Raw genomic sequence first — 24,081 nt, 5'->3', positions numbered from 1 at the left:
ATACAGCTTTGATCATTTATATAGAAATATTTGCCCAGTGTATGAAAGTTTACATCAAGCATACATTTATTAAACCTTGTAACATAGTCAAAATAAAACTCACTGCTTGAATTGTAAGTAATCTAGTTATACATTAAAAGACAACATCTAGCGTTAATTATAAAATTGTAAGTAAATACTGATGCCAAAAATCCTTTTTGCTAAGTTTTACGAAACATGTTCATTCACTGAAAAACATTATAAATTGAAAAAAACAGTACAGGTTTAACAACAACGACCAAGAAAAGACGTCAGATGCCGTATTGGCTGTATTTAATATCGCGAGTATGGTTTGTATTCTTCTCTTTCTCTTTGTTTCCATGAAAACAAAACGATCAACTCTAAAAATGTTTAAACGCCGATGAAAATAAATTATAGGGCAGAGGTATACTCACTGCATGATAATTAAAATTTATGAAATAAGCAGTTAGTGAGGGTATAAAATAAATACAGTGGAAAAGAGAACTTAGATTAATAAAAAATGTGAGTGTAATTTGTAATTTTTTTTAGCACTTTTGCACATTTTAACCAATGCCCTAACCTTTAATAGTTAAGCATAAAAATATATTCTCAAGTCTACAAACGTTAAATTATAGATGCGTAAAAGTGTAGGTATTTTCCTGCCCGACATGCAGAAACGCTACAGGAGAGTTTCAGTATGAAAATACGAATCCATTTTTTTAAATAATATATTCATTGCAAATGTGCAGTTTTAATTCATTTTGAATGTGCTAAATTAAACATATATCATTTTGATTATATATGAGGTTAGATTAATTTTCAGCAGAGTTACTTCAAAAAGTTTTTGGAATGCGTTATTAATTTCCACAGTATCGACTTTTTTTTTTTAAATAAATTCTACCCTGTGATTATAATTAAGGAGGAGAAATCAATTTTTTTAACAGTACTACCACGAGACTAATATTTACTTGACGGCCTTACGTTTGGACATCTGGAAGTCACCGAAAATAAAAATAAGGCCAGCAATGACCTCCGTTGATATATTAGAGGAATTTGAGAAATACAACCGAAAGTTCATAATGTATGGGTCGTATTTCCAAGATGCCTCGTTGCTCGTTACGTGAGTGTTATCATCATGCATAATCAGGCCCGGTTTTATGCGGGCTGCGAAGTTGCCACCGCGTTTGATTTGAATCGGATAGAAGATTTTTAGAATATTTAACCTTCAATGCAATTTTATTGGGAAATTTATTTTTAAATAAGGCAATAGACAAATAATTTGTTCATATTGAAAAAGGCTAAAAAAATTATTGATTTCTATAAATTTCTGTCTTGATTGAGATTTCCTGACCATTGTGTTATCCTGGATGTGATTAAATTTAGCTAGTTTTTTTTAGCTAGTCTCTTAGCACAAGTTTGACACTACGGCAATTCGAAGACTATTCAAAGAGTTATAAAGAACTTATTGAATACTTTGAAAAGTTTAGACAAATAGATTTGACGTTGATGGGGACCACGGGGCCCTAAAGATCTGCAATTTGGAGTGAGGTTTTCAATGAAACATGCATACCCGCACATTCAAATTACACAAATGGACGTCATGCAATATTTTTTAAACTTAAAATACGTTTGGTTAGCCTTTTATGCCTACTTAAATAGCAGGTAAAGCCCTTTTTTTCTTCAAATAGTTATAAAAATTCAAGAGAATGCTGTTCCATGAAAAGTGCTGCTAGTACGCTCTTGCTTACGTTGCATAAAATCGGGCCAGCTCTTAATGATTCCTTCGAAATTTTTCCAGTAATTAATAATTAATTTAAATAATTTCTTTAAAGGAGAAAAATGAGAAATGGTGAACAGGTAGGAATTGCCAATAAGAAATCGTTGTGCCTCGTCGACTCAGTGTTCTGGGCTTCGGTGAATTTAATTATCCAAAAAATTTTTAAATCGAGCTGTAATTAAAAATCACAAAATTACCTTGCACGAAATGTCTAAAATTATTAAATAAATATATTAATGATAAACAAATAAAATATTATATTAGTATTAAGAAATTTATATGTTTATTTTAACAGTATTCTTTTTGAAAGACGCTTATTGCATACAGATATAAGATACAAAATAAAATTAATTAACAGAAATTAAAATAATATTCTGTAACATTTCTTTATATTGTTATATTTTTCGCTATTCACCATCCTATGACGGTTTACCGAACGAACAACATAGTTTGTTCTTGGGGAAATTCTTTCTGTTTCTGTAAACTCGCTCGCTCAACGTTAAACAACTCGATGTTCTTCATGTACATAAAATAATGGGAGATGGCTTTAACTGGCGACTTACGTGTGTTGTGTATTAGTTAGTGATTAAAATGTTATAAAGTTTAATAATCGAAATCGAATGAGAAATGACTCACCCATTATTGCTAATAATTGCAATTAAATATATTTTAACGAAATAAAATAACAAAAATTAAAACTGAAAATTAAAATGTAAAGAGTAACGCAAATAATAATGTGTAAAAGTGTCTAAGTAATGTTCAAAATCTTTAAGCGTGTTAAAGAGATAACTCTAACTTAGCTAACTCTAACTTATGTGCTCGCCTATTTTATACCAGGAGACCTTACTTCCTAGAGCTTAACTAGTTGTCTAACTTCTTCTAACCAGTCAGCCCCTACTGTATGCCACCTCATTCTTATTATACAAAGTATTTTATGCTCCGATTAATTATTATGAGTTATATTATCTTATATTAAGCTGCTTCATGTCTGTAAATTTGCTGTCTCGTCGTCGTAAACAATTATTATAACTATTAGTTAGCAAATATAGCCATCATTATAATTGCTTACTTATTTCAGTATATATCTATATATAGCCTAAATTTACTTATATACCTCCTAACCTCTCTAAGTGCACTCATTTTTAAATTAGTTGCTGGTACAATCAAATAGTCCCGATCTCTTGATTTGAAAAGCCTTTGAATAGTTTATTTTTGTAAATTCTTTGAAACTCTTTAATTTTTAAATTTTTTGAACATAGTCGAAAAATTCTGCGGGGCCAGACCATTTAAATAACTGGAGAAACTGGAGAAATAACAGGAGAAAATTTCTATTTTCAACTGTCAACTGGTGACCAATGAAATTTTATGATAAGTGGAGTAACATGATCAAACTTATGACACACCTTCACAATTCTAACCGCTCTTTTATGTCTGTTTTATATATATATATATAAAAATTACTAATCTACTAGTAAGTAATGGTTACACACACACACACACACACACACACACACACACACACACACACACACACACACACACACATGTACACACACACTCACACACACACACACACATATATATATATATATATATATATGTATTAATATTGTATATTTTTGTTAATAATTTTAACAGTGATCATAAAATATTAATTAATGCCACAAATAATTGAAGACCGAGGATGGGATTATTGAGAGTGGAGCCACTGTGGCTCACGAGTTAGGCCATGTGTTTGGCATGCACCATGTGGAAGAGGTTTTTGGCTGCTACTGTCCTAAACAGCCGTGCCTCATGAACGCACTATATCAGTGAGTTTTATACATTATAGTTTTTTTTTTTTTTTTGGTACCCAGTAAAGTTGTTTCAGAATAATATATAATATCTATGAAATAATTTACAACGTAAGAAAGTTTTTTTTTATATAAAATATGAAGTGCAGAACCGCTTAGTCTTTTTAAAACAGGATTAAAGACTTATCTTTTTAAGACATGCCCAGGACCCTTTCAAAGCAGCTCTGTGAATGGGCGCTGTTTAAACTTATATATAAAATTATTGTTATTATTGTTCTTCTTCTTATTATTATTATTATTAGAAATAAATCTCAATATAGTATTCTGACAATGAATCAGACTTTATATTTTTTGAGCAAATCAAAGGTTTTTGAATGAAAGTTTTTAGAATTGTTGTTGTATAATTGTGTATTATTTATTTATTTATTTTAAAATAAACAAAAGATATTTTTAAAAAATCAACTCGAAATTTTTTTAATTCCAGCGAGGCTGCGAATTCTTTTGTTGATACGTTTAGTTGGTCTACTTGTTCGTTGGAAATGCTCTACGAGACCTACCATCTGCACCAATGTCTTTTCCATAGGTGGAAAGATTTCAGTTTATTGCCTGCCAGATGTGGGAATGGATTGATTGATGAGGGAGAAGATTGTGATTGCAGTCTATTCCCTGCTACAGTAACAATTTCATGTTTCATCTTTAAAGTTGTTCCACTCAAAACTATTGGCATTTTTGATAAATTTAAAGCAATTTCTTCATTCTAGTAAAACGGTTTAACATGTGAGCAAGGAACACGTTAAAATGCTTTTGTTTGAAACGCTGTTGGCTGTTGGCACATTCTCACAAATTTATTTTCAGAAATATTAAACTAATATTATGCGTTTCAGAATGAGCTTCTTCTAACGAAACGATAAAACAAATAACACGTTTTGTTTTCATGTCACAATGTTAAAAACATTAACCTCTAAAACAGACTTGTTCTTCAGAGTGCTGTGATTCGAGAACTTGCAAGTTCAGACCTGGCAGTGAATGTGCTACAGGGTTGTGCTGTGATTTCAATACGTGTAAAGTGAGAAACTGATTTCATTAACATTTCACTTTGATATTTAATTGGAGAAATAATTTGAAGTTAAAAATATGAAATTATTCTTGCTCATAACCACAATTTTTCGCTATAACCATAATAATTTTTATTTCTCCCTTATAAAGAGCAACAAATTGTTTCTGATGAATTTATCTTTTGTTTAAAATTTTAAAAATTCAAAAAGATCATATCAGCTGGAGTGGTCTGTAGGCTCAAGCAGGACGAATGTGATTTACAAGATACATGTGATGGTAGATCGAACCTCTGCAAGGATCTTTATATTCAAGATGGCTCTATGTGCACGGTGAGTAATTCACTATTTAAATGGAATCGCGTAAGAATGTAGTATGGAAGCACTATTATTTGCACGAGTAAACATCCAAAGTATAAATTTTCAAGATTGAAATATGGATTTGTTTTAAAATATATGCTACTAGCATCAGATACATATGCATAATACCAATGGCGGATCTAGACAGCGTTGAAGGAATGGTACAACATTTTGAAAAGGTTGAAATGTTGAAATTTCTGGAAATTTGCCGGTGGAAGCCAAAAGTAACGAAATTTTTGCTAGTGTCTAGTCTCCCGGCCATTCCTAGACCGCCAATGCATCTCTCTCTCTCTCTCTCTCTCTCTCTCTCACACACACACACACACTATCACACACACAATCACAGACATGTACTTGCATATATGCAGTATAAAATTTTTCCACATATTGGTAAGATATCTGACTAAATACACATTGGAGACCGTTCTCAAAAGAGCGGTTTCTGTTGAGAGAAACTCTTATTAAAATTAATTGTTGAATCATGAAATTGTTTATTAATAACAAATTTAATTCAATCGTATAAAGAATTTGTGAAGAATTGTTTCAAAATCAACGAATTTCAATTTGAATTTCTCTCAGATTTTTGATTTAGTATATTTTGAGCTTGGTCTCAGCAAAATTTTAGCAAACCCGTAGTAATGGTGAAGAATATTTTCAGTAGCTTGGAAACTGTAGATAAACGACAGGACCAATCGCTGTACCATTAGACCGTCTCCCAATATTTCCTATTCTAAATTTGATTAGGTCGAGTATAAAAACTAAATCTTTTTAACTTTCTTTTTTTATTGTTATTTATTTTCTAAAATAAACTTTAAATCTCCCTAGGGTCGAAATTACTGTTTTGGCGGAAAGTGTCATTCATTAGATAATCAGTGTTCGCTGTTGTGGGGAGACAATAAAACCGTTGTAGCCGATGCAGCTTGTTACGAACGCAGCGTTCACAGAAGCGACAGGTGCTTCAATTGTGATTACGATATTTTATCATCTAGTGTCGTCCCTTGCAATGTAAAGTTGGTACTTTTTATTATTGTTTAAATTTTTATACAAATATCAGCTAAAGCAAAATTACATCTTGGTTATCTAAACTATTAAAATCTCCCATAGTTATAACTATTAAAATTTTCCTTAGTTCCTTAATCTTCTTTAGTAATAATTATTAAAATATTCCTTAGTTATAACTATTAAAATCTTTCTTAGTTATAACTATTAAAATCTTTCTTAGTTATAACTAGCAAAATCTTTCTTAGTTATAACTATCATAGTCTATAACTATTAAAATCTTTCTTAGTTATAACTATTAAAATCTTTCTCAGTTAAAACTATTAAAATCTTCTTTAGTAAAAACTATTAAAATTAGTTATAACTATTAAAATCTTCCTTGGTTATAACTATTAAAATCTTTCTTAGTTATAACTATTAAAATCTTTCTCAGTTAAAACTATTAAAATCTTCTTTAGTAAAAACTATTAAAATTAGTTATAACTATTAAAATCTTCCTTGGTTATAACTATTAAAATCTTTCTTAGTTATAACTATTAAAATCTTTCTCAGTTAAAACTATTAAAATCTTCTTTAGTAAAAACTATTAAAATTAGTTATAACTATTAAAATCTTCCTTGGTTATAACTATTAAAATCTTTCTTAGTTATAACTATTAAAATCTTTCTCAGTTAAAACTATTAAAATCTTCTTTAGTAAAAACTATTAAAATTAGTTATAACTATTAAAATCTTCCTTGGTTATAACTATTAAAATCTTTCTTAGTTATAACTATTAAAATCTTTCTTAGTTAAAACTATTAAAATCTTCTTTAGTAAAAACTATTAAAATTAGTTATAACTATTAAAATCTTCCTTAGTTATCTGAAATCAAATAATTTTTTCTCGTGTTCTCAGTGTTAGCGTTATATTGCTCCCTTTCAACGCCATGAGTTATGCAAATTTAACTCGAACGTCCCCAACAGTAACACACTATGTGGGAAATTATTATGTGCTCTGAGTGATCCCAGCTTAGTACGCAAGTATGAATACGATAGGACCACCATATCCTGTGTCTGCTCTATTTTTCCACTCATAAAGGGTAGCAATCACTTATCTTATGCCAAGAATGGAATGAAATGCGGCTCCAACAAGGTTTGGTCCTATTTATTTTAGTTGATGTCGTCTTCTGATGATATTTATTTGCCTGTTTGATAAGTTTGATACATGGATATCAATCTCTGGTTTGTTTGATATGTGTGATACAAATATATCGATCTCTGGTTTGTTTGATACGTGTGATACAAATATATCGATTTATGACTTGTTTGATTCGAGTAGTTCAAATGTATCAATCCATGTGCAGTATAGATTGGCATTAGAGAAAGGAAGGTTAGCTGGTGAATGCCGTACAAATATTAATTAGATCGTTAAAAATGAAATAAAATTCTTCAAATTCATCACAACAACACCTGCAATTGTATCCAAACTTATTTTTCTTTAGTTTAGTTAATTTTGATACATTTAGTTTAGATACATTTAGATACGGATACATAGTTTAGATTCGTAACATTTTCTGTTATCACATTAACTAGAAAATTCTTTCTACAAATATGACGAGATTCTTTCAAAATGAATAATCCATTCGTACATAAAAATTTGAAAAACGCTTGCAAAACACTTTAAAATCCAGTTAAAAAAATAGCTTTCTTGCTGGTCTTGTGGATAAATATATATAGAAGAAATATTCACACAACAAATTCATCATTAATTCTATAAATTAATAATAATTGAATAATATTTTAACGAATATTTAACGATTGACCGTAATTTTTTAAGGTTTGTTTCGACAGAAGATGCATTGAAAAGGATTCATATATTAGAATACTTAGGCATTATGCCGTCATTTCTCAAGGGTCAATAATGCCCATCTCGTTGGCCAGTTTTTTGGCCCACCTGCTTCTGAATTTGTCCGCTGGGTAGGGCTGCTGGCAGGAGCAAAACTCGAAGAATATTCACTCGATACATTTTATTTCTATTGCAATTATGAAACCTTTTTGAAAAAGAAACTTAGAATACTTTGTTCATGTTATAACAAAACGTCACTTAATTTCGTTAAAAATTTCTTATTGAAAAAAAAATTGAAAAGGTAAAGCTTTTATTCAAAAAATTTATTTTTACCTACCGCTAGCCATTTTTTATGTATTTTTATATAAGTTAATTTTATTTGCAGACAATCAAAAATTTAGAAATCGCATCTATTACACTTTAAACCATTTTAAAGAAAGCAATAAATTGTTTAACAACACACCTGCCATCTACTATTTGATGATATCAATGAAATAATTTTATGAAAAAAAAATCTCTAGATGCTGGGTGATGGTTTTGAGTAAGTTTTAAGTGTCTAAAATGATAAAGAAGCAGGCGAAGTTTTTAAGAATAAAATAATGGTGTTTATTAGCAATTATTATGGAATAAAATTTCAAAAGTGAAATGTTTGTAAATAAAAAGTTTCAGTCTGCTTGCATCCTCTTTGCTATTCTGTTCGTTTTTTGATCAATTCTGTAACTGCAGTAAATTAAAAAAAAAACCACAAAATTTTTAAAAACTTTTTAATCGTAGAGTTTAACATTTCGTAAGTTAGTTTAGACAGTTAGATGTCTTGTCTGCTGTAACACGTGGTGGCCTCGTTCGAATGCTATAGAAACCAAACGCTATCAGGAAGTTAGTGTTTGTGCAAAGCAGAATTTGGATGTTTGGATTTTTGGGGTTAATTGCAAAAAATTTATAAGAAAAACTCTATCTAAACAGCCGGATAAGCTGCTCCTTGTCTGACATATTTGTAATTTTATAATGAATGATTGCACATCCGTTAACTGACGACTACTGAACTATTTGCAATTGGGTTAAAGTTATCAAACGAGTTTGGGTTTGTGTTAAATTTTGTGATAACCTGACTTGAATGGGTGTGGGATCGGTATCGAATGGGTATAATAACCTACCTACCAAGTACTAAAACTACTATGAAACTAAGTGAATCACAAATAACAAATCAACAAACCTGGAAATAATAATTTGGATTATTAGTGACACTATCACTGTTTGAGTTCGGGGTTGCGAGCAGCCGGCAGTTGCCAGACGAGCCTATGAAAGCTTTGCTACAACCTGAAGTTAGCCGACAGAGGTACACGCATTTGACAACTTTTGGAATGCATTCAGCCAAAGGCTTAAAAACTGTAGCGTTCAGTTTTTTCTCTGCATTGGCTATGATTGCAGAGTCGAATTGATTTTCATAAATTACTTCAACTTGCCTACAATTACTGAATTGTTCTTTTATAAAATTTCTATACATGTAGGTAGAGATTGTAGTTGTTGCTGGAGCCATCGTCATACTAACTATCACCACTGTTGTTGCTACTGTAAAGAACAAAATTGCGTTCAACATGTCGCCACAGATTATGCAGTTAGTGTAATTAAAACTGACTAAACATTATACTTAGATGTCTCTTTTCAATCTAACATAACCCAAAAATTTTAAACTGCAATAGTTTAACTTTATTTTTTAAAATAATGAAAACATCAAATAGGGTTCATTAAATTAACTGAGGAATATGTACATTCTTCAAAATCTAAACAAACATTTTAAATGTAAAAAGAGAAGATAATTAAAATGACTGACTCTTCAAACTATTATGGAATACATATTTCTTATAAGAGGAGAAATTTGTCTCTAAGCAATGGCTAAAAACAATAAGGAAAAAATCTTCTAAATCAAGTCGACATTAATGACAACATTGTATTGTGTCTTTCTAGACTTCGAGGTAGCGTTCTATCATAGTTATCTATTTTATTGTTTTTAACAGAAAAATACATTGCTATCTTTCTAAACAAAATTGGCTTTGGTCTTCTAATGAATGAATGGATGAATAGTATTTAAAAATAATAACACACAATTGTGTGCTTCATAATGTAATTGCGCGGAAACACGCTAGAACCATCTAACAAAAGTAGCAATGGTTGGATTTTGAAGAAAACATACAATAGCTATTATTATTATTATATTATTATTATTATTATTACTTTTATTATTATTATTATTATTAGTAGTAGTAGTAGTAGTAGTCGTCGTCGTAGTAGTCGTAGTAGTAGTACTAGTAGTAATAGTTAGTAGTAGTAGTAGTAGAAGTAGCAGTAGTAGTAGGGGTAGTAGTAGTAGTAATAGCAGTAGAACGAAACAGATAGAAATATAACCAATGTTTGTACAATTGCTCTAAATCACGAACACTTTATTTTATAAATATCAAATAATAGAAATACTTCTACTACTACTACTATTACTGTGGCTATTGCGGCTGCTGCTTCTAATACTACTGCGGCTATTGCTGCTGCTTCTACTACTACTATTGCTATCTAGACAGCTTTGACTTGGGGGGTCAAGATTAGTGGTAGTCTGGTTTTTTTGGTCGATTTTACACATAAAACGGTTTTTTCTGACTTAATTATTTTATTTTTATTTTATTCGCCCTCTTAGATTCGTCACTGATTACTAATACTACTAATACTACTACTACATTTACTTCACTACTACTACTACTGCTGCTGCTACTACAGCTACTGCTACTACCACATACGAGAACAATAATTTTAGTGTCACTGTGTGCAACTGATTAGAAATAGAAATGCAAGTAACCTTATTTGAAAATTGCGTTTTGAAATTCTTCGCAAAGGAATTCTAATAAGTTAGACATATATTATTTAAATATTATTTAAATCAAAAATATTATTTAAATCAGAATTATCTATTGTTAGTTTATTGAATTTTTACATTTTAAATGTTGAAAAATTCCAAAAAAAACTTTGCATTGGGTAGTAGGTGTTACACAGAAACTAACTCACCTAATTTCACGCTATTAAAACCAAAATAAGCAAATAAGTTATATCTTCAAATCTTTCTCAGCTATCTTGCATCTTGAAACAACTACACCTAATTGTATAAGTTAGAAATTAAACTTTTGACTTTTAAATCGAAACTGGCATGAGACTATAAATATCAATCAATTCAATCAATCAATTAGCTTGTAAAGCGCTATTTCCGCGATGTTCAACAGCGCTCCTCAATGAATTTTGAAAACAGATGGGTCTTGAGATCCGCTCCGAACTTCGCAGAAGTAGTCAGAGAAGTTGGTAGAGAGTTCCAGAGAAAAGGGCTAAAAAAAACCAAAAGCAGATTTGGCGAAAGAGTGCTTAACACGAGTTAAGAAGAAGCGAGAACAAGAAGACGATCGTAAACCGGATATGGAGATATATGAGAAAAGAAAGAGGCACGAGCAACCAGACGAGCAGCAGAGTTAAAAGCTTTACTTAAAGAATGGATTAAATAGACTTAACAGCAGCCATGTTTTTGGATTCAAATGAATCAAGCCATCACACGCTAGAAAAGAACAACCACTTTTTAATGGAAAACTCCAACTTCAGCGAAACAATTTGGACATTTGTGGTTCCAATGTGTTGTAAATGTTAGACGAAGAATGTAAGAGAATTTTCAAATGTTTGTTGAAAGTAAATACATCAAAAAAATTGGTCAGACAGAAAAAAAGAAACATTTCTACCTTAAACAAATACAAAAAGTTCCGCTTAACAACGGAATATGTGATGTATGTTTGTATGTTTGTTTGTGTGTGTGTGTGCGTCCGTGTGTGTGTGTGTGTGTGTGTGTGTGGTTGTTTGTGTGTCCGTGCGTGTGTGTGTGTGTGTGGTTGTTTGTGTGTGCCTGCATGTAACTTCATATTATCATACATGTATAAGTGGGGTCAAGTGTGTTTGTTGTATGTTCTGCTACTTCATAAATGTAAGATTTGTGGAAATAAAAAAATATATTTTTCCAAAAGATTCCTCTGTACATAACAACGAAGGAGCATTGCTTTTAGATTGAACGTTATGATAATGTATGTTGAGGTGATTCGAAAGATAATGTAATCTGAGATTTCATTAAGTGATTGATCTTTGTAGAGGAAGCATAAAAAATTGATAGTTCTCATTAATAAATAAAGAATAAAATGTTGATGAGTATAATTTTTATAGCGCTGTTTTTTCTAATAAATTCAGGGCCATCACCATCATTACCCTTAAAATTCATAACTCGAAGTAGAACCTACCTGAGGATGATTTGGAGCAATGAAGCACCATTATGCGCGAACTCAAGTGAGGAAAGTTTGATGTTCCGCAGATCCGACCTCCAACTCGACCGAGCGAGAGATGGAGCACAAGTTAAAAGGTGCGCTGTGCTGTGCGAGACATCCAGCCAATCCTGTTTCGCTTTCCAACTTATCATAAGAAGTACCATAAATAATAATAACAACAACAACAACAACAACAACGATAATAATAACATTAATAATAATAACTATAATACCTGCGATGTGTTGTGTTACAACTTTAATGTTGATCTACCTGGTAACATTTATAAAGAGTCTCCCGAAAACTGCTACCTCTACACAGCAGCGAGTTAGTGGCTTGATTTACAAATTAAAGAAAAGTTTTGTATTTTAGTTTCATTTCATGGAGATATTTAATAAATGAATAAATAAACGAATGAACGAATGAGTAACTAAACGAACGAATGAACGAACGAATGAATAAATAAATAAATGAATGAATGAACGAACGAACTAATAAACGAACGAATGAATAAATAAATGAATGAATAAACAAACGAACGATTACGTAAATAATCAACTTTTAATTAATTCCCATCCCAATAATTTAAATAGCTCAGCTACAATTTGACAAACAATGTTTTAAACCTTCACAAATACAACTGTGTAACAAAGCGACAGCACATGTCAATAATAATAAAAATCAATTACTTTAAAATTAAATAAAATTTTAAAAACAAATTAAAAAAATTAAAATGTCACTATGAGGACCTTTTTATTTTTAAAGCCAGGGTAATAAATGATTAAAACAACAAAATGGTAAAATGATGAAATGTTAATAAATGAAATGTCAAAAAAAACCACTTAACTCCTTTAAAAAGATAAAGTACAGAGCCGTGAAGTATATTTCAAATTTGTATCATAAATTGTTCCTGTCACAATAAATGCCGTATGATAACCTTCTAATGGCCTCTATCAACTCATCATTAAAAGAAACCAGCCACATAATTTTAAACAATAAAATATTAAAGTTGTTATAAAAAGCAATTGGCGATATTCCGAAAGTATTTATAATTATTGAGCAGTGTTTGCAACTGTCGTTTAAATAGCTAGGCAAATTAGAGAAATATTTATTTATCTTGTATTATCTGGATGATCCCAGCTTGCTTCCATGACACACCGTTAACTTCAGAATCTCGACTGTGATTCGACATGTCGGGTCATAAGGTGTTGAACAAATGCGATTATTATTATTATTATTACTATTATTACTATTTTTATTATTCTTATTATTTTGTCACAAGAGCCAAGTTACGTCAAAATTTCGTCTTGGGGGGCAGATGACTCGGCAAAGTATTCCATGGGGTCAAGCCCCTACAACACGATTCAGACGAGCCATCAGTGCTCGCTTGGAGTCAACAGAGGAGTGAATTTGTACAGAGTAAACTTGGAAAAACAAATCTTATATGATTTTCGAAATTTCGATTCGTACACAGACCCGGAAGCTGGATGGAGGATGATGAATTACTTAGAAGTGACCATTTGGTTTTATAACTTTATGTTTTGGTGTTTTTCGGTTTGTTCGTGTGTTAATTTATGCGTTTGTTTTGTTTGTGTGCTTGTTTATGTCTGCGTGTCTGTTAATTTATGATTATTTACTTAAACGTTTGTAGTTTTGTGAAATTTTTTTAGGGTTGATTACATAATTGTCAGTATTATTGGTTGTATTTGAGGACGAGCCATATGTGAAGACACGGGGGAACTATTTTTTCCAATCAATCAATACACAAACAAACACACACACGAACACACACACACACGCACACACATAAACACAAATTACACACACAGACATACACACACGAACACACACACATACACACGAACACACACACATACACACACATTACACACACACACACACATACACACGCACACACACATACACACGCACACACACAAACACACATTGCACACACACACACACATCACACACAGACATACACACACACACACACATAGGACACGCAAGATGGCGTAATTGTGGTTGGCCAGACGTGTGACGAACCGCGAAATAAAATGGATATAAGCATGGAATATCTGAAAACGCAGAACTTGGACATCACTAATTTGCAGTACCGCGGGAAGTGGCTGTTTATTCGGCAGCAGGGAGCCACTGAAAAGACCTTGTCGTTTGTCGATAACTCTCAAAATGTTTTGACCAGAGAATTTGTCGTTTACAGTACAGGTGAATGTAGATCTTAAGTCTTTATATATGTATGTAATGTGTGTCATGTTTCTCATCCTCTAATTCTTTCTTTTTGCCTTTCTCTCTCTTTCTTTCTCTCTCTTTCTTTCTCTCTCTCTCTCTCTCTCTTTCTTCCCTTCTCTCGCTTTTTCAGATATATTTAATTAAGTTATTTATAAACATCTGCAAAGAATGCATCATTGTACATATATAAATACCTATAAGGTCTTTACGTACACAATTTACATTAAATTCTATCGCTAAAGTATGATTTACTAATTTTAATTTCTTCATTTTTTTAATAAAACATTGCCATTTATTATTTAGTTTATTAATTAAACTAACAAAAAGTATACATTTTAATAATATATCAAATCAAATCAAAAATACTTTTTATTTACCAGAACATATGTATATATACATGTACAATTGTACATATATATTGTATTAAGTCTGTCAGTTTATTGAACTAAGGCCTAACATGCTGTGATTTTCATCAATAAAATTCACATCTCATTACCATTGTTACTATTATAGTTATTATTATTATTAATATTAATATTATTATTAATATTATTATTATTGCATTCATCCATTACATACATATGACCTAATTATTTTTTCCCGCCAACGAAGGTGATGGCAAGCCAAACTGGAGAGGAATGAAGATGAAGACCGTTCAGTGAATGTTTTTGCGAATTTTTTTTTAAACAAGTTTATTTCGTGAAGCGTAAAAACGAAACTTGAAAAGGGGCATTCCAAAAATGAAAATAAAATTCTAAATAATATTGAACCTAATAAATTTACTCAAATAATTTGTTTAATTTATTCAAATAAATGTGACCTGTTTTTAATCTATGTATATCAGTTTTATTAGAAATACAGGTTTTTTTTATATTTTAGGTGTTAATCTTTTTTAGAATTAATCATTTGATCTACTAATTATCTTTTTTTCGTTAAAATATTGAAAATTGCATTCTATTTTCATTCATACTTCTTGGAAGTTTAAAAATGTAAAACTGTAAAATTTTTCACTGTTAAAACATTTGATTATTTTTAAAAACCTACAAAATACTAATCACTTCGCAAATGATGGTCATACATTAAATTCCTTGCAACTTTCCAGTGAGAACTGAGTTAGCTTTTTGAAAAGTTAAAAATATCACGGTTACGGGCTGAATGAATGAATGAATGAATGAATGAACGAACGAACGAACGAACGAATGAATGAATGATTGAATGAATGGTTGATTGATTGATTTATTTGTTGATGGACTGGTTAATTGATAGTACAGTATCAAACAGTATCTTATTGAACAAAGTAGTATCATAAAATGAATAAAGATACTTTTTTCAAAACTTTTAAAAATTCTCATTTTGATTCCATTGCGACCTCGACGATGATGATTGTGACTGGTTAATTAGAAAACTTCAAATAAAACTTAAAATAGGATGGGCAAATGAAGTCATGTTAACCGTAGTAATTTAACTGCCTGTAAGTGAATTAGCCGGTATAAAGGTTGTGTTCAATTCCTATCAAATAAACTTGACCAAATATCATACGCAGGCAAAACTAAATAAAAAAATAGATAGATAGATATATGTAGTTATAATACATTTATAAAGTTATATTCACACACTCAAATTGTACAATTGTGTTATGGTGTAGTCTCAAATTATTTTGAATTCTCTCAGAAAATATTAAACGTTTTACTATATACTAGTATACTAATTATTATATTCTAGATACTTTTATCAACAATTTTTAAAATATTTTCAATTAGATTTCATCGCGACATCGATGATGATGATTGTGACCTGAGTGCTAAAAAAGCATCAAAGAAAATTTTTAAATAGGATGGAGAATTTGTTACGGAATCGTTGGAGGAAATGACGTCATGCTAGCGGTATTCTATACTTAGTAAAATGTATCCCTTCAACTTCCACACCAAAAGAACAAGTTTTTCAAAATCTGGAAAACTGATAAGCATAAAAAGAAATAGATTGCGAGATAGTTCATTTGAAGGGTGTGCGTGTTTAAATGATTGGATGGAATTACTTGGCAAATAAAACTTGTGTATATATTCTATTCTAATTTAATTTAGAATAAAATATTCTTTAAACTCGCTCGTGTTAGTTCTTTGATATTGATATTGGGGATATTCGTATATAATGCAAGCAAAATTTTAATATAAAAGTGCTTATAAACCTACACATTTGGCTCAGTTTGGCTTGGCTCGGCTTGAAATTGGATGTTAAGCAAGGTGTGGTCTCAAACTATTTTGAATTCTCCCCAGAAACTTTGAACTGCGTGCGAACATATGTAGCACTGATTACTGTTGCTTTTATTTAAATTTATATAACTAGAATCCATGTATACAAATAATAATAAGATTATGTATATGTTTTTATAAAAAGCTGTTTTTATAAAAATATGTTTTTATTTAATTTTTTTATTTATTTATTTATTTTATTATATAGAGTTATATAGAGTTGCGCGGTTATATATGCTTGTCTGTAGTTTGTATGTTTGTATTTTGTATTTTTTTTTAATTTTAGGTGGGTTCTATAGCGGTTGCTCATGCATACATACATACAACATGTTTGTTTGTGTGGTAGTATTTTATGTTCTGTTTTAATCCTTTTTCTCTTTCTTCATGAGTCTTGAGCTAAGTTAATGAAAAATAGGTAGGTGAGATTAAAAATTAATTTATTATATAGGTAGGCTAGGGCATAAGGTAATTTAGTAACATAGGTAGGTTAAGGACTTCTTTTCTTTTACTCTACTTGGTGGTGTATTTTTTGTTTTTTTTTGTTTTGTTTCACACGATACATTCTACAGGTACGCGGTGGTTCCTGGTTTCAGTGGGATTTTTATTGATTGAATGTGGTAGTATGCATGGTTATATAGAGTTATATAAAGTTATATAGAGTTATATAGAGTTATATAGAGTTATATAGAGTTATATAGAGTTATATAGAGTTATATAGAGTTATATAGAGCATAAATCCTATATAGATACCTTTCTTTGAGGTTTTTTTCTTTGCCGACCGGTCGGCTTCTTTGCGTTTCTCTATTTTCATTTAAATTAATTGAATTAATAATATTTTTCCATTCATTTAAGTTAATTCAGGTTCATTCATTTAGGTTGAAGCTTCCAGAGGAGTTCATCAGAACAGTGGAAGATCAGAATGTTTGTGATTTCACGCTAGGTTTGTTCATTTAGTGGCAAAAAATGCACCCTTGGCTGGGGTTCGTTTTACGGTTTCTTAGCGGTTCCTTTTTTGCTAGTTGGCTGGCTTTTCCGGCTGGCGGGTTTAACCACGGCTCATTTCTCTATTTTCATTAAAATTAAATAAATAAGATTTTTAAATTCTATTCATTTCATTCAGGTTGAAGTTTCCAGAGGAGTTCATCATGGAAGATGTCAGGCCACGTTCGTTCATTCAGTGGCAAAAAACACACGTCTGGCTGGGATACGTTTTATTCTTTTTTCTCAGTAATTTAACATTAAGTAAGAATCCATACACGCACACACGTACACATACAATTACATTAAGTAGCTATGTAGGTAAGTTAGATAGGCATAATTTTAATTATAGGTAGGATAGATAGGAAGCATCCAACACTAATGTAGTTGAATAGGTAGGCGCGTAAGTTTATCGCTTCTATTTTTTTTCTTGCACCCACATTACACGCATCAGCGTATTACACAAACACACACAAGTGCATACATAAACACATATGTTAGTATTTGAGCATAATTTTATTTTCATTACACATTCTAATTTATTATTACTAAGGTTGAGAGTAATTTAGTTTCATAGGTAGTTAAGGGTAATAATGTAATTCTAGGAACAATCTTGTAATGCAAATTAAAAAACGCTAAGTGTATCGATAGGTAGGTTAATTGTAAGTTTTACATTATTATTATTAGGTTGGAGCCCAAGGCATTACGTAGGTGGTGGGGTGGGTGCCGAAAGGCCAATGAATTGGGCTCTTGAGTTTTGTAATTTTAGGTAAGCTAGGCCATAATGTAATGAATAGGTAAGTTAAGGCTACGTTGTAACACATACTCATTAATAGATTTAGGGTTTAAGTTTTATATTATTATTACTAAGTTGGAGCCCAAGGCATTACGTAGGTGGTGGGGTGGGTGCCGAAAGGCCAATGAATTGGGCTCTTGAGTTTTGTAATTTTAGGTAAGCTAGGGCTTAATTGTAATGAATAGGTAAGTTGAGGGTACGATAGCCGATAGACTCTGAATTTCGAAGTCTCTTGTCAGAGGTAAGCCTTGGTGGCCAGTGGTGAACCGGCAATAGTTTACTATCCGGACGGCAATGGTTTACTATCTGCACGTAATGATTTACTATGCGGCATGGCCATAGTCTACTACCCGCACGGCTTCCGGACGGCAAATGGTTTACTATCCGCAAGGCAGTAGTCTACTATCCGCACAGCAATGGTTTACTATCCGGTGCCCTGGCTGTCGGTGAACCTCTGTGCAAGGAGGAAGAATGAAGGGGGACTTTCGACTATCGTGCCATTAACAGTTTAATATAGATTAGTTAAGGTAATTGAATAGGTAGATAGAATTATTTTTATTAAGCAATTTGAGATGCAGGCACCGCTAAGCTTTCTGATGAGAATCTTCTCTTTCTCCATTCCACGGGCTGTGTTTCAACAACAATCTCGAGGAGGACTGGCATCAGTTTTGGAGGACAACGTAGGAACCGGAAGGCATTCAACATTCTGCCTTTGTCGAATGAACAGCGGTAGTTTTTTTACATTTTATCCTCTTTATTACTTTAAAATATTATTTATTTGCCATTATTTTCATTTTATAATCTTTTGCTTCTAAGATTTTAACATTCATTTACTACTACGCTAATAAAAAAAATTGTCTACAGAATGATGAGAGGTGGGCAGTGGTGGGCGTCAGCACGTTTCAGATGGTGGTCTCATGATGATTTACGTATGATGATGGTGGTGTAGGAAGAATCAGCTCGTTGGCTGTTCGACTAACACTTTGAAGTTCGGATGACATCTTGTGTGCCGATCAGATGGTGATGGTCGGTGCAATAGAGTACAGTAACGACGATTTTTGAAGTAAGGTTTAGTTCGTTTTCTCATTTTTCTCATTAATTCATTTGTTCATTTTATTACTCAATCTTTCAAATTATTCTTCCATTAAATGATTCGTTTATTCATTCTATTCATTCATTGAATCATTGATTGATTAATTAATTAATTCATTCATTTTTTTAACTAATTCAGTTAATCATTTATTCGTTCGTTCTTTTGTTCCATGATTTACCGACATGCAAATTAAAAAAAATTAGTCTACAGAATGATGAGAGGTGGGCTGTGGTGGGCGTCAGCACGTTTCAGATGGTGGTCTCATGATGATCATTCCGATGACAATTTGAAGATAATATTAAAGGGAAATTTGTTTTTGTCCCATCGTACCTTTGAAAGTACTCGAATTTGAACAAAGGATTAAAGGTTATCTCAATAAGATAAGTTGCCAATAACTTTTTCCAACGGCTTTAATTTTTTTTTTCAGTACCCGGTCAAATTCACGATGCCTGTCAGATGATGGTCGGTGCAATGGAGGTTCGTCCGTAGTGAGTGTGGAAGTTTCTGGAGAGTACACGCGCGCACATTTACACACACACACCAATACAAGACACACATACACAACATTCATTCATTCGGTGTTGTCGTCGTTGTTATGTTTCTCTTCAACTTTCTATTTTCTTTACCGGACTTTAATTTAATTCGTAGGTAAGTTAGGGATTGAGATGAGTTGAACAATCGTAGGTAGGCTAGGGCTTAACACTAGTTAAAAAGTTTCAAGTAAAATAAAAACGCTGAAATATGTAAAATAAAATACCTAAAACAAGTAAAATTCCAAAAACGTAGAAATACTTATTTGTAGAGAGGTGAGTTGAGTTAACGATTATAAGTAAGCTAGGGCCCTGAGAGTAATTTAATTGTAGGTAGGTGACTGACTACTATTCTTGCGACGCGACTTTTTACTAGTTTTTTGTGCTGTGTTTGTTTGTTTTCGCTTCACAGCCCCACACCAACAAAACAAACCACATTTTATTCTCGTCGTCGCCTTAAATTTTACATTTTTGAACAATCTTTTTAATGTCTATTTTTTTATTTTTTTTATTAAATGTTGACTGGTTTCTAGTTTTTTTTAGCTTGGTTATATAATTTTTGGATATTTCTTGATTTAATAAAAGCAACTATTGTGTTTTTCTTTCTTTACTAAAATCTCGAAATTGTTTGTAGATCTGTACAGCTAAGTGTTTGTTCGAGTTTGAACAAGCCTTGCAAATATTTTTCAAATATGGTTCTTTGATTGGTCGATTGGTTGGTTGATTAGTTGAATGAATGAATGGTTGGTTGATTGATTGATTGGTTGATTGATTGATCTCATAGTATTGTATATGTGAAAAAATATCCGATTAAGCCAACATAAGTTATTTGAGACCCTGTAAGCCACTGCAGTAAGCCAACGTATGATTTCAGCAACCAGTTTCTATGAGCACCAGCAGAATGTTAAATATTCATTGAATATAATGAAGATAGTTGTTCAAATAACTTTACGAATTAACGTAGGTAAGTTAGGGATTGAGATGAGTTGAACGATCGTAGGTAGGCTAGGGCTAAACATTAGTTAATAAGTTTCTAACAAAAAAAAAACTAAAAAAAACTAAATTATACAAAAAAGGCAAATTAAAAACGTTAAATATGTAAAATAAAATTCCTGAAACATGTGAAATTCCTAAAACTTAGAAATACAAATTTGTAGGTGGGTGAGATGAGTTAATCATTACAGGTAAGCTAGGGCCCTGTTAATTGTAGGTACAATCATCACTATATAATAATAATAATAAATATATTATAATAAATAATTTTTTATCGGTCGATATTTCGTTATATTTGTTTGTTTAAAATCCGAACTTTTTGAAAAATCAATTAAAATGACTAAAGTTGAAACAACCACCACCACCATTTTTTACAGAGAAAACGAAAAAAAATCAGCGTTTTTGTCGGCGAATAACATGTTTTCACATTACCAAAATATGCTGACTCATTTTGTTTCTAAACACGCCACAACAGAAATTGTTTCAAATTAATACTTTATAAGCCTGCACCCTCGTGGTCGCACGGAACGATTAGCCAATCTAGCTGTTAGCCGATTTCTGAAATCCATCTGGTATCTTAATTTAAGTAAGGAAACATTCAATGAGATTATCATGTTTGATATCATATCGATTGCTATCATGGGTTTATGATATCATACGTACATCTAGCAAACTATACGTACATCATATACAAATAAACGCCAATAACTTGAAATTGTGTATCTCTGTGTGTGTGTGTGTGTGTGTAGCGTGTATAATCTTGCCTTTTAGTTTTAAAAACTCATTTAGTGCACACGTACACACGCCCACGCATTGTGTAAATAAATGTATATATATATATATATATATATATAATTATATACAAATATTTATAATGTCGCGTGTCTGATTTTAATATTTTTGATCACTCCTCTTACCATCCAAGTAAACATTTTTATTTTCTTATTTATCGATTTAGTTTTTTTTAAATGTCTATATAGATGTACGTACGTAGGTGTGTATGTAAATGTCGTGCAGTTTTCTACAATGTTAGCAGCAATGTCATTTTTGAAGTTTTATTTTACTCCATTTCATTTCATTTTCTAAATTTTATTCCCCCGGTTGTCTGTTACAAGATAATGCTATCTCTTTCATCTTGATTTGATGAATTAAAAAAAGTAACATACTTAGGGGGCTGGGGCCATGTGTCGTTTTTGTTTTGATTTATGAAAAATTTTTAAGTAAAAATTTTTAGATAAGGAATAATAAAGAAAACCAAGTGAGTGTCCAATTTCATGAACAGCAAACATCTTCAAAATTAACTCCTCTGTCTTCTCCATCGATCCATCCCATTTCCGCATTGGACCCATTTACATTTGATCTCAGATAATTTTGTTAAATTATTGAAATAAAATATCATAACTGATGAGTTATTTGGACAGATGGGGGTTAGGACGGATAATTCCTTCTTTCTTATCAATAATATTATTTTGTGTCATCACCAAATTTTCATAATCGTGTTCATATAGATGTATCAACGAAAAGAAATCTTCTGCCTTTCCAACTTCAATAAAGTTCTAACACAGGGGTACAAACATGACAAAAGCGATCGAGAAAGCGTAAACGAGGTATAATATTTAAGATACATTGATGCACGTTTTGAACCCGATGTATTTCAAGTTTAAGAGAGCTAATTGTTTTGAAAATGACACACTGCAAGTATTGATGGCACAGCAACAGCAGGTGTAACAAAACTGTCGAAAATTGTCACTTCGACTCTGGAGATTGAAGGAATCGGCACAACTTTCAGATATTATCAAATACGGTATTCAGTCATTCAGTTATGTTTTACTGACCATCAAACAAAAACTGAATTTTAACTAAACTTAATAACTATAAACACATTTTAATATGCTCAATAAAATGTTGGATTGAAAATCGGCATAATATAATGAAGGCTTGATTGAGCATGGCCTAGATCGAATGTGAGTAGAAAGCTTAATCGAGATTTTGAGTATTTGGGAATGGGACGAAATGTGAATGGGATTAATTCAAAAGACACCAAAATCGGATACTAACTTAACGACAGTAAGAATAACCAGAAATAGCGGAATGCAGAAGAAAAAAATATAAAATGGCAAGAAAGAACAATAAAAAGAAAGAGAAAATGGAGAAGAGAGGGAAGAACAGAACGTTAAAAGAGTGAGAGAAAGAGAGAGAGAGAGAGAGAGAGAGAGAAAGAGAGAGACAGATATATATATATATATATATATAACATAAATCAATTACTTCATACGAACGCATTATTTGAAAAATAAACATTAATTATTATTACCAGAAATAATAATAATAATAATTTTAATTATTAATTTCATTACTTTATTAATAAGTTAAAAAGTTATCGATAAAATTTGAAGTACAATTCAAAACAAGATGCAAGAGAGAACTATTTTCCTAAGGCTTTTTATATAGCAGGGCTATCAATCAATCAATCAATCAATCAATCAATCAATCAATCAATCAATCAATCAATCAATCAATCAATCAATCAATCAATCAATCAATCAATCAATCAATCAATCAATCAATCAATCAATCAATCAATCAATCAATCAATTATTCAATCAATCAATCAATCAATCAATCAACCAACCAACCAACCAATCAATCAATCAATCAATCAATCATCCATCCATCTATTCATTCATTAATTCATTAATTCATCAATCGATCCATCAATCAATCTATCAATCATTCAACCAAACATCAAACGATATTTCAATCAGCCGATAAATCATTCCTAAATCAACCGACCAACCAACTAAACTCAACAACATTCATCACAACCACTGCTTTTACCACCACTACCACTGCTACTGCTACCACCACCGCCACCAACTTTACGATCATTACCATGACCACCGTGACCATGACCATCATTACCACCACCATCGTTTTTCCCGCCACTCAAAGCGGCCGCGTTTTGTTTTCTCCAAAGTTCGGAGTAGAAAGAAAGTGGATTGTCTGAAATGGCAATGATGATGATGATGATAATAATAATAATAATGATGATGATG

General features: G+C 31.4%; 4 protein-coding genes across 4 annotated transcripts; 3 read left to right on the top strand and 1 right to left on the bottom strand.

Annotated features, from left to right (window-relative positions):
- Positions 1–4,175: 4,175 nt before the first annotated feature.
- On the top strand, positions 4,176–4,964 carry HELRODRAFT_127755 (hypothetical protein; the record flags this gene model as incomplete). Its single annotated transcript, XM_009033708.1, has 3 exons — positions 4,176–4,244; positions 4,541–4,636; positions 4,836–4,964. Coding segments are annotated over 3 exons (294 nt in total), but the record flags the coding sequence as incomplete, so codon positions are not given.
- Positions 4,965–8,604: 3,640 nt separating this feature from the next.
- Positions 8,605–9,344, bottom strand: HELRODRAFT_182989 (hypothetical protein; the record flags this gene model as incomplete). The annotated part of the gene is made up of 2 exons (XM_009033707.1): positions 8,605–8,673; positions 9,021–9,344. 2 exons carry the CDS (start codon positions 9,342–9,344, stop codon positions 8,605–8,607), a joined length of 393 nt encoding a protein of 130 aa, XP_009031955.1.
- A 1,749-nt stretch (positions 9,345–11,093) lies between these two features.
- On the top strand, positions 11,094–15,048 carry HELRODRAFT_182988 (hypothetical protein; the record flags this gene model as incomplete). Its single annotated transcript, XM_009033706.1, has 5 exons — positions 11,094–11,139; positions 12,065–12,463; positions 13,419–13,690; positions 14,227–14,362; positions 14,999–15,048. 5 exons carry the CDS (start codon positions 11,094–11,096, stop codon positions 15,046–15,048), a joined length of 903 nt encoding a protein of 300 aa, XP_009031954.1.
- A 1,240-nt stretch (positions 15,049–16,288) lies between these two features.
- HELRODRAFT_182987 (hypothetical protein) lies at positions 16,289–18,884 on the top strand (the record flags this gene model as incomplete). Its single annotated transcript, XM_009033705.1, has 4 exons — positions 16,289–16,389; positions 17,756–17,799; positions 18,301–18,382; positions 18,752–18,884. 4 exons carry the CDS (start codon positions 16,289–16,291, stop codon positions 18,882–18,884), a joined length of 360 nt encoding a protein of 119 aa, XP_009031953.1.
- Between the last annotated feature and the right edge of the window lie 5,197 nt (positions 18,885–24,081).

Source organism: Helobdella robusta (assembly GCF_000326865.2).
Source record: "Helobdella robusta unplaced genomic scaffold HELROscaffold_96, whole genome shotgun sequence".
In the NCBI taxonomy this organism is placed as follows: Eukaryota; Metazoa; Annelida; class Clitellata; order Rhynchobdellida; family Glossiphoniidae; genus Helobdella; species Helobdella robusta.
This window is presented reverse-complemented; position numbering and strand designations above follow the sequence as displayed.